The 11855-nt window shown below is 42.4% G+C and overlaps 2 protein-coding genes across 3 annotated transcripts; both read right to left on the reverse strand.

Annotated features, from left to right (window-relative positions):
* Window positions 1-4057: 4057 nt before the first annotated feature.
* Window positions 4058-9271, reverse strand: BDBG_02858 (the record flags this gene model as incomplete). Of its 2 annotated transcripts, XM_002626635.2 has the most annotated exons (5): window positions 8341-8387; window positions 8087-8242; window positions 7461-7988; window positions 6081-7375; window positions 5664-6004 (listed from the first exon to the last, which is right to left on the reverse strand). In XM_002626635.2, the coding sequence occupies exons 1-5, from the start codon at window positions 8352-8354 to the stop codon at window positions 5664-5666; spliced, it is 2334 nt and encodes a 777-aa protein (XP_002626681.1). In that variant the 5' UTR covers window positions 8355-8387. The 2 variants fall into 2 exon arrangements, with proteins under 2 accessions (XP_031577346.1, XP_002626681.1); XM_031720987.1 differs by having other exon boundaries at window positions 4058-6004; window positions 8087-9271.
* A 442-nt stretch (window positions 9272-9713) lies between these two features.
* On the reverse strand, window positions 9714-11368 carry BDBG_02859 (uncharacterized protein; the record flags this gene model as incomplete). Its single annotated transcript, XM_031720988.1, has 3 exons — window positions 9714-10057; window positions 10634-10883; window positions 11249-11368. 3 exons carry the CDS (start codon window positions 11366-11368, stop codon window positions 9849-9851), a joined length of 579 nt encoding a protein of 192 aa, XP_031577347.1. The 3' UTR covers window positions 9714-9848.
* Between the last annotated feature and the right edge of the window lie 487 nt (window positions 11369-11855).

An 11855-nucleotide genomic window follows, 5' to 3' on the forward strand; every position in this document is an offset into this window, starting at 1 on the left:
TTCTATCTGCTTGCTGTGCCCCAATTTGCGAGATATGCAGAATATCATTCTACCGTTTGCTCAAATCTAAGACATGCATCTCCCATCACCCACGGCTTGCGGTATGCTATACACACAGTCCCGTAGCCATTTACGGGATGGTAATATGAGGGAGGGTTGGGGGGGAAGAAGGGAATAGCATCGAAGGGTAACTATTTATAGGCGGCCTCAAGGGGAACACAGCCTATCATCATTACGCAACGGCAATCATAACGGCTAAAAATCCTCCCCCTTCCCCCTCCTTCGCCGGGTGTGGGGCCTGTGTGGGTGTAGTTTCGCACCAGCAGACAAAACGATAATTTGAACTAATCCAGAGTTTCAGCATCCCAATGTCACGGCCGAGATTCCACTACCCCAGGTCCCCGGAACCCATGTTCACGATGATTATTAGGTTTTCCATTGAGCGGAAGCCAGCTCAAGCCCAGCCGTCAGAACCACGTAACGTGACTCACCACCCAACGAACTCATCCACCCAACGAACTGCTATTTTTTCCATGAATCTCTGCAACTCTTCAACTTCAACCACCCATCATGCCACCCAATGAAGCGATTATGGAGCAAGCAATCGCTCAATTGAATCAATAATTGATTTCTAAATATGCTGTGATTGCAAAGGAATTCAGAATCAATCATGTTATCTTGATGCAGCAGTTCAAAGATCAACAGGTCTTCAGAACAGAGGCAACATCAACTTACTATCAGAATCTTACAAATACTGAAGAATAATGTCTTCTATTTCATATTAATCAGTTATTCAATTGTGACTTCTCTGTGACATCTCAAATACTGTACAATTTTGTATTTGAGATCACTAAGACACAAGTAGAAATCAACTGAGTGTCTTACTTTTGTGAGTGATATAAAACAAAGATCAAGAGCATCTATCTTTATGCTCTGAATCAAAAGAGAAAATAGATGAATAATAGCTACTATTTTAAACAATTCTTTATTCTTGTAATTGCAGTTTTTTTGCTTCTTTTTATGTATAATTTCATGAGCTTTTTACTAACTTTTATTGAATAGTTGCAGGAGAAGATTAAGCAGTATAATATTCTATCTCAGAATATCTACAATTTTGATAAAAAAGGCTTTCTTCTTAGCCTTCTTTATACTCTCAAGTGAATTGTTTCTATAGAAGCTCTCAAATGAAAGTATATAATTAAAGCAGTGTAGAATAACAGTAGAGAATTCATTTCTTTACTTACTAATATTTATACAGATGAAACTATAATTTCACCTGCACTCATTTATTATAAGAAATCAAGAGATATGTAAGATACATGACTTGAAGATTTTGATTCTAAAAAGAATCAGATATACTTTACTACTTTAGAAAATGAATAAAGTAATAATGAATATGAATTAATCTGGCTGAAACAGGTATTTAATTCTTATACAAAGTAAAAAGCAAGAAATTATTATTATCTGCTTATATTAGATGATCATTCATCTCATATAAATATAACATTCATTGATTACACAGATTGAAATTGAATTTTACTTACTATTCTTTTTTCTCACTCTACACACTGTTTATAGTCACTAAATGTTGAAATATTTAACTCACTTATAAAGACATATTCAGATTAACTAGATTTCTATACATATTCTGACTATAGCTTTATTCAGATTACAAAGTGAGATTTTTGATAATTATTTCATGCTGTATGAGAAATCTCTACAACTGTAGAAAATATCAAATCTGTCTTTATAATCACTGATATACATTCTATAGATTCTATCTGCATTCTTGAAAAGATTTAATTATATTTATTTACACTCTCAGAACTGCTTCAGTAGTGTATATCTATATCTATACAAGCTTTGTAAGATCTGATAAAGCAGACAAATCAATATCACTGCTGACTTTCAGTTAATATTAAAAAAATTCTCTGTGCTGAGAAGAATATTGCTCTGAACAGAGAGATTCTCTTAATAGAGAATAGAAATCTTCAGACTGCTCTAAATAATGAAAGAAAACAACACAAATAAGATAAATGTATGAGATTACTTAATTCATCAAATTTCTTACTTACTCAATTCTTTTCTCTTATCAAGATACAGACTGTGAGAGAGTAAGCAGATACTAACAAAGCTGTAAAAATCAATGATCAGATATATAAGAAGAATATGAAGCTTTAACAAGTGATTCTTTATAAGTAAAAGCAGATAGAGCTCATGAAGTGAAAGAAATAATATAAGAAGTAATGATTAGAAGCTGCTTAATATTATAAGAAAATCAAAGCTGCAGCTGCAGCTAAACATCTTATAGAGAAACAATAGTAAGATGAATAGAAGCTTTAACTGTAAAAAGAGAAGAAAGAATGTGCTGCTAAATGTTATAAAGCATAGTTAGTAAAGCAGATATTCACAGAGATTTCAAAGAGATCTATAAGAAGATCAACAGTGAGCTTAAAACACTGTAGAAGCTCTATACAATCTTCTAAAAGCAGTAATAAGTATTATATACAGATCTCTCTGATGAAATCAAATAATATTTCTTCTCTGACATCTTCTACACTGCAATCTGATTCAATCATTTTAAAATCATGAGTTTCATATTCTGAACAGATTATTAGGCCAAGCAATCATTCTCTGAATTAATTATATATATTTATATGATGTATTCTGCATATAGTTTTAATCTTTAATAAATAATATTAATATCTTATTGCATTGTTGTGCTATGATTGAAAATTAACAGCTCTATAGAGTGCTTTTTGGAGTTCGTTGGGTGGATGAGTTTGTTGGGTGGTGAGTCATGTTACGTCATAAGGTTCTCGCCTACAGTCCCCGTTCCACTCGTAGCCATTGAAGTGTTAATGAATAATGGGCCGCACAGCTCGGAGCTACCATGCAAACGGCTCTTCTTTCAATTTCAACTCGCGTGCTGAATGCCCAGTTATATACTGACGAGGTGTAGTGATGACATCCGTAGCAGTGACAGACACGAACGAAAATTCTAATTGTTCCAAGTAGCCTTTGTAGATATCAACTCATTTTTGTGCATGTTATATGCAGCAATCAAAAAGAAGCGTTTACGATGAAATGCCCTTCCACCCCGGATAGGTCGAATGAGCCTCACCGGTTAAAGCAGCTTTAGATATGAAGGAAATCAACCTTGGAAACTTAGATAGGTAACCTAAAGTTAATCTAAGCTTTACCCGAGGGAAACCATATACCCGGGTTTGAACTCCCCGGTGCACAAGCCCGGGATCAAGTAGAAAAGATGTTTGATAGAGAGTTGAGACATGATAAACATAATAAGACGTGTAACTCGTTTTAATTGCGCCATTGTGTAGTTGCGTCAGGCAGCAGAAGGACAGGGAGGGTTGGTTGGGTTGAACAGCGCAGTCCGAATCGATGAAAAATTAACTTAAGCCAATAATAATAAGCCGTCATAACCTCACCCGGGGGCAAAAAAAGAAATATCAACAATTATACACAGCTCTCACCTTACCTACCTACATGCCGATGTCGTCATTGTCCAACCCAACACCGCACCCTCCACAGTCAAGAAAGGCAAAAGGTCAGCCACGCGTTCATCAATATCGCGAGGTTGAATATCCCGAATAATCTCCACAGTAACTACGTCTGTGATCCCTGCACAATCCCTACATACACCCGAAACTATCACACTGCCGGTCGGTCCAGTACCTGGAACACGGCTGGTACAGCTTTTGACATGTACAGTACCTACGTATGCACATAGATAATTAGGTATTATTGAAAGTATTAACTAAGATTCGTAGTTATCTCTCCGCTCCTAACTTAGCCTAGCTTGGCCTACTGGGCCCATGCATGCCATCATACTTCACACTGCAAGTCTAGAGCTACCTACACAGGTAGGGACCCATATGTACATGTACATGTACATACCCCCGTGTACGGGTGGATATCGAATTGCGTCTCAGCCCGTGTTCGATGCATGAGAGAGCGATCTTTTGGTCTAGGTGTAAGATCAATTGATGGGGGTGGAAGGGGGTTATCATCATTGATGACGATGAGGGTATTTGCAGGGTATTTGCCATTGTTTTACTCTCTCTTAAAGATTTAGCAGGGGTGTTTTATGGTGCCGCGCCTATGGGTAAGGGTAAGGGTAAGGGTAAGGTAAGTAAGTTAGCGTCGTTTTAATGCAGAGAGAAGCACGTAGGGGTGCATAGTGCACATTGCCAGTGTATAGATAATGTCCAGCTTTTACTCCGAGCAAAATCTATCTATCTATTGTGATTAATACGGAGCGAGGGTAATTACAAGCAAATCAAGTGCTCTTTTAGACAGTTCCAACTGTTTGGGTTTTATAATGTACCCAAAGAAAAGGGTCTCTCCTGATAGAATACACCAATTCAACGACGTATATTGATTAGGAACTGAGATAACTAACTACCTATGTGTAAGAGTAGACACTACACACTGCTGTTGTACAGGGGGGATATGTCAATCCATAAATTATGGAAGATAATAATTAGAATATCAACCTCCAAATCTTCTCAGAAAACTAACAGTACTGAAGAAAAGTGCCATCCGCCCATCATTGTCATGTTAATTTGCAATTAGCTTTGTTCGTTTGTTACTGCTCTCCCTTACAAGCATTAAGGACAAGAGAAAAAGACAGAGAGGGAGAAACGGGAAGACATTTTCACGAAAGTTAACGGAAAACTAATATTAACGAAAAATAGCACTGTACAATGGATAGATGGCTCCATTGTTTCATAAACAGAAAAGGGAGAGTTCAAAGCACCTCCTCGGATACAAAATTAGAAGAAGGGCAAAAGAAGAATCGAAAAAGATATTCAAATCTAACACCGGGAATAAAAAGCAATTAAAAGGCGAAGAGGATACGCCAGTCGACCAAAAGAAGAGTCGATCAAAAAAAGAATCAATCGAAAAAAAAGGAAAAAAGAAAAAAAGAAAAAAAGAAAATTATCGACCAAACGCTCTTTCTTCAAAGCAAAAAGCCGACGCCCTGGTGTATAGGGTATGTACTCCGTAATGACAGTGGGAATATTCGTATATGAAAAATAAATAGAACACAAGTAAAAGCCAAAAGATAAGAATACAAAAAAAAAGGAAAAAAGGAGAAAAGAAAAGGAGAAAAGAAGGAAAGAAGGAAAGAAGAAAACAAGAGAGAGAGAGATTCGACCTTTCCAAAAATAAAATAAATGAATAAATAAATATTGAAAAGGAAGTAACAAAACCAACTGAGCAAACCAGCCACCCAGAAGAGAAGAAGATTCATCGTTTCTTCATCAATCTTCAATTCATGTTTTTCTAAGACTCCTTTTCCACACACATCCTTTTTCCTTTTGTATCGTGATTGGCATTTTGGGGGTTCACCCCAACAGAGCATGAGCAGCCGGGTTCATTAGCAAATAGCCTCCTTGAGGAGTACCAACTCAGACTCAAGGGCAAGAGCAAAATAAAAAGCAAAGGTGACAACAAGACCACAACGCCAGACAGAATTCAATGAGAAATAACCGAGAGATTGAGCAAGGCCGTTCGCGCCGCAAGTATAGGAAGGCAAATCGAAGGAAAAGGAAAGAAACCCGAAATCGGACAGTTAAAAAAAAAAAAAAAAACAAGGCCAGGGGGAAGAAGAAGGTGTAGCGGCGAGAATATATTGATTAAAAGATCAATTTCACTTCGATTCCAGAGGATGTTGATGGTGTCGACGAGTCACCGTTAGTGCTAGCGTCTAGCGAGCAATCGCGAACCTCAGAAATCTCAGCCGCCATATCCTGTCCTTCAGGGAGTTCATTCACGATATCATCATCTAGAATAACATGAAGCCCATTTCCACGGAGGCAGAGCGCTCGAACGACGCGTGACGCATCGATCTTGCATTTCTTGGAGATGACATGTACCAGGTCCTTAGCTGTGCGCTGTGTGAGATAGACGGCATGATAGTAGCCATCTGGGACCTGGTTGCCACAGGATTGCCGTATTTGGACATAGAAGCAGGAAGCTGCCGCTAAACGTTAGACCTATTTATGGAGCGTGGGCGATAGGGTGGTACAATAGGGAGGATGGAGGTTACGTACTGGGCTTCTTTGGGGCGGCCAACGGCAGCTGATAGGTGGCGTCGACATCCATCGCTTCGATCCAACCGTCGTGACCAGCGCGGCCGCCAGCAGAAACCTTTTGGATCTTCACTGGGTGGCTTAAGAACCGACCATTCCTAATTTGCTGTTGGCTATCAGAATCCTGTTGGGAAACGCTGGACCAATCCATCGAGTCGTGACGGGAGCCGTCATAGACTTGTGGTTGGTGAGGAAAACCTGTGTTGGGGTCAAAGGAGTTATGAGAGGAGCTGAGCGAATGGTTGCTAGTTGCGGGTGATAAGACATGCTGAGATGCTATGGAGGATCCCTCTGCGTTATTTCGGGACTCCCATCCTATTGAGTGTGAGAATCCCTCGTCAGTAATTCCCAGGTGGACTGGGAAGAGATCTGGGTCATCATGGGCATCGCCTTTCAAATTGAGAGCACTGAAAGGGCGAGTAGATGAAAACATGTCTTTCAATGTGCGGAGCTTGATTTGAAGATCCTCTTCTAAAGTTGATTTCCCAGAATCATTGCTTGATTCACCTGACCAGGCTCTTTTATGCTTTGTGATCTTTCCTTTGACAAATGAGCCGCTTCTTTTTCTCCTGTTGAAACCAGACCCGAGTTCAGCTTGGCTGATTTGCTGTTTCAGCTTGTCAATGAGCTTTTTGACATGTGCAACATCATTGGAAAGCTTTCGCTCGGCACCATGATCTCGAAACAACTTGACCTTGCAATAGCACACCTCAGGCCGGTCTTCAAGGGGTGGATTTCCATGGCCAGTAGATATAACCTCTGTTTTGGCACATAGACGAACAGGAATTCCCTTGACACCTTTGGAATGACTAAAATCGGTGGAGAGGAAATTGAAACGAACTGATATCGAGCAGCATGGGTTTCCATTGGGGTTCGGGGACCAAATAACAGAGAAACCATCGAAATTAGCAGTTTCTAGATGAACTTGAGATGGCCTGATATCTCCATCTCCGCCTTGGTTGGGGTCAACATGTTCTACTGCCAAGAGCTTTCCATCGCGGTGATGGGCTTCGTTGGAACCACGGCCCTCCTTCCATAGCTGCCAGCAGCTGGCTGGCTTTGAGCGTTGTTCATCATCCTCAAAAGAAACGCGGATAAAAGTGCGATATTTCAAAGGCTGTGCCCCTGATGTCATTGGCCCAGTATCCAAAACCGACATTGTATAGGCTTGGCCTTTGTTAAGATATGTAATTGGTATCTCATCAGGGTCTTTTACCATTGCTGTGGCTGCCTTGAGCGTGACATTGAACCGAAAGCTAAAACGGGACATGTCAGCATGATGGTCTGTCTTTTAAAAAAAAAAAAAATCACACGGCAAGTTACAACAGTGTAAAACCTTACTTTTCACTCCCTGGGTTCGGACGATTGTCAACAGGGGTTGATAAGCCTATACCGTGAGGGAGTAAACCAATGTGATTATTCGCATTTACCCCATTAATAGGAGAATTCTCGACATGTAGCGGATTGTATCTTGGGTCTCGATTTACAAAACTGCTCGGAGCATACGCTGGTGCATGATGGAAAGAGTCGACGCCGTTTCCTGCCTGGGGAGCGAAAGAATGGTGAAATGAATTCATGTCAATGGCAGATTGCATTGCAGCAGCATCGGTAGCAGAAGTACTGGGAGGGATTGAAAGCGGGCTCAGTAAATTAAGTGTCATTCCCGGAGTAGATAAGTCGGGTACTTGTGTATGGCAGGGCATGCCCATCCCAGTCGGTGTCGCGGTATAGTAGGTGGAAGGCTGGTTTGCGAGCGACGTGAATGCATAAGAGTTAGGGTCCATTATAGAAGGAGTAAATCGCCAGTGATCCGGGAGGCCTTTTGATGTTTGCTCTGTGCCTTTGTTTTCCTCAGAGTCCATCGTTGGTCTATACCCATTACTTCTCAATCAGCAACCACGTCAAAACCAGCATAATCTGAAAAGATCGCAATTTATAGTTTTGTATGAATAAGAATTAAAACTCACCTTTGTTGCTGTACACCCTGTTTCACGGGCGCATCGGCTAAATTTTTGTCCGGGTGGCCTTCAGCCGTTGTTGTTGAACCAATTCCGGGGCAAATCTCGGGAAATTTTTGTTTGAAGTTAGAGTAAAGCTCCTCTCCCGGCTTCTGTGAACTTTTCCTGTATACCGCAGAGAACTTAAGCAAAGGGGGCCATGTAATTGCGCCTGGAGTAAAGAACCGTGCTGGAATCGACTGGCTGTTATCTATTCCACGTACCGGTTACGAAACATTGGGATTGATTGATGGAACGAATGACAATGGTGGTAAGAAACGAAAGGCGCCAGGGGCAATGGCAAGACCAAGAAGCAATTGCTATAGTTCGCGATTAACGGGTATCCAGGCAAGAAACGTATCACACTTGGGGAAGGCACAAAAGCTTGGGAAATTTGTCGTAGCTCGGCGCTCAGTCCTTGACATGCGAAATGCTGTGCAACTAAATAGATTGATAGCGTCGGCCAGATCAAGAAAAGTTTTGAGAAGGGAAAAGGGGAAGGGAATATACAGAGAGCCAGGGAAAAGTTGTATTAAGAGGTGTATATAGTTTACAAGGAAAAGAGGGTAAAAGAATTATGGTGACGAGAGAATTTCTCTTATTTAATCTGAGTTCAAGGTAGGAGGAGATGCGTAAATATAACGATAAGATCCGAGGGGGGCGATGTTGTCAGACACCCAGAGCTGGGTACCACCACAAAGTTAACTAGCAACCCGCGATCTGAAATTATTTTTTTCGGTGGGCAAAGTGGTGACGACTATCTGAATAATAGCCTCTCTTATGCCACACTAGCCTAGACATAGGTCGGCGAGAGATGAGATGGACCATCGTAGTAAAGGATCCTCTGGGACTGTATCAATTGTCTGATTGGACAAGCCTTCTGAATTTGCGGGAGTCTCGCACCTCTCCACGGTACAGGATCAGGGGTGGTGTGGTGGGTGGTTTAGAAGGGAGGATCGCTTTTGGGATTATCGTTCCCTTAGGTACAGTACATGATGGATACATTATTATTTGACTGTGGGTTTCGAAGTGAAGTGGGTTTAGGATGGAGCAGGCCAGGTTCCATGCCTGAAGACGCCATCAGATGGGCTAAGTGAGGATCCACGGGAGTTGTAATGGTGGGGGGGGGGGGAAACAAGCCAGGCCCGCCACAGGTACGCTTGGCGGCAAGCCTCAAGTCGCAGCTAGCAAGGGCTCGACGGCTCCAGCTTGGCCCTTGTAAAAAGTAGTCGTCAGGACTGAGAAGAGAGGGATAATGGGTTTAGGGTTATGACGGCGGGCGGAACTCTGAAAGGAAGATACCAGATACAATTGATAGCTATGACGAAACATTGAAACAGTGATCCCGGTGATATCTCAATTGGCTTTGGGACTTACCACCCTCTCTCTCTATCTCTCTCTCCCTTCCTCAGCGTCGGCCTCATCCTTTCTTCATTGAGTTCATCGGATTCAAGCTGTCAAAGAAGCTACCGATAGCCACACATGAACCAATCACTGAGAATTCATATGGGGTACTTCCCACCACACAGCAAACATTTTGCGCCCTTCCTCTCCTCCCCGCACTTCTATTATTTCATAGGTAATCTACCAGTTGGTTGTTCAGACCCACCTACCTTTGCTTGATATTTCGTCTTTCGTCGGTGAAGTTCGCCTCCTAATCTGGCAATATCCGAGGTTAACCTAGGTAGCTATTGGAGCGCCACAAGTGCTGAATGCGCCACACTGATAAAGATCACCAGCCACTGAATGACGTAATCCCTAGCCTACTTCCTAGGCTCCTCACATCGCCCAGTTTCCCCACTTCTGCAGGCCGAGCTGTGCTCATCCGCGCCACACAAGCACCCTGCAGCACTCGGTGACCTAAAATATCTGCGCAGTGTAAATGGCAAAGGATGAATTCTTCAACACTGTCTGTCTTCTCCTCAGCGTTGGTGAATGGTTCTATTTCAGTAAGTCACTTGCAGAGAGGAGTGAGGAGTACACGCACGTGCATTTTTGAATCTGCTTACTACAGTTGGTCACCAATTTACGCGGTTTCAACCACGATATAGAAGCGTCAAACACACTACACTGGCCCCTGTACCCCAGCAGGTTCATTTTGCCTCCTCGGGCCCTGCTTCCGACGAATAAGAAAAATCATACCTAGGGACTATGTACTGTACATACTTGTACGGTCCCAATAGAAAAATAAATAGAATAAAATAAACCGGAAATGCATCCACACAACTTATTTTGGTCAAAAGGAGCAAAAAGGTTTAAAGGCTTAAAAAAATAAAATAAAATAAAATAAAATTAATAAAAACGATCAATCAATTCTTATCGTCTTAGCGCGATGTGGCTTTTATCCATATCCGTCGTCCTCCTACTGAATGCTCGGTTTGATAGGTTGGTAGACTAAACTCTCACTCCACTTCCTTGTGCACAATGCGGCACAACAGGTCCGTAATGATGTGTTCTGGCCCAAAGCGCGAAAGGGGTCAATGCTAAGCTCATCCTGTTAGTACTGTATATACATACCGGGGAGGTAGGTACGTGTGATGTACGTCGATGATATTTCCCCACCCCGCCTGCATACATGGTCTGGTTGGCCTCGGATGTGGAAACTATCGGAGGGAGAAATGTTGAGATAAGTACTGTACATATACATATTCATATCAAATAGCTGTGAAGGGGGCGGGCTGAGCACACGGTGCTTCTCATTTCCCCCCTTTTGGATCTTCATGCCAGTCCATGTACCGTACAGTACCCATCGTGTTCTCCGTAGGATCTACAACGTCTGGATCGTGCGCGTATCCCGATCTCTCTCGATTCTAGATCGGGTGGGGGAAGAACAGTCCAAAGTGCAAGGGCAAGGAAGAGTATGGCCCCCCCGCTCTCCCACCTAGGCCTGGACAAGCAAACCGCACCACAAAAAATATATATATCAATTTTTATCTCCGTAGAAATGTGCGACGTTACCCAGGGTTTGTAGCGCAAACGGCAGAGCCTGAAGCATCCAATATCAATTAAGCTCAAGGCACCATCTCAGCCTCCGTATTTCTGTGCTACTGCTTGAATTGGGCGTCCGAGAACAGGGCTATTTTTGACTGATAACACTTGTTGGTTGCTAGCGGAATAGATTCCGGAACAGACCGAAGCCACTGGAAAGTATAGTACATAGTTGCATATCTCTAGGGACTTTGGCTGCCGCCGCTCGATATATTGTTCGTCATCGCTGGCGAAACCATTAGCTAAGTCATTGAACTTCATCATTGTGACCAGGTCAGCGAATTCTTGGGCGGAGAAAGGTATTTTGCCTGCCCAGATACCTAGGGGCAGTCGACTAGGGGGTTGCCGAAATGCGCGATCAAGGAGCTCATCACATCGGCCTCTGCGGCCCCAGGGATCCTTGCCTGACACTCAATTGCACGCCGAACGGATTGCCTCCAACATCGTAACAGAATAGGAGATAGGTCCCACAGTTCATCGCAAGGGTTGGGGAGTGTTGGAGCGTATCCTATTCTCGCCTGGTAAATCTACAATCAAGCGTCATTCATTAAAACCATCAGCGTTTTGATCTTTCTTTAATCACAACTGATATTGAAGGGTGCTGATCCTCTAGACCGCAGTTATTAAACGAGTTGTCGCACGTACATGGCTTTTGGCCGTTCCTTCTGATAGCGCCGAGCAAATGGGTAATACTGCGTAATATCATATCGACCAATCCTCTCGGCAGCCAGTTGAATTTCAAAATCCAATC

The sequence above is a fragment of the Blastomyces gilchristii genome (genome assembly GCF_000003855.2).
Source record: "Blastomyces gilchristii SLH14081 genomic scaffold supercont1.4, whole genome shotgun sequence".
Taxonomy (NCBI): Eukaryota; Fungi; Ascomycota; class Eurotiomycetes; order Onygenales; family Ajellomycetaceae; genus Blastomyces; species Blastomyces gilchristii.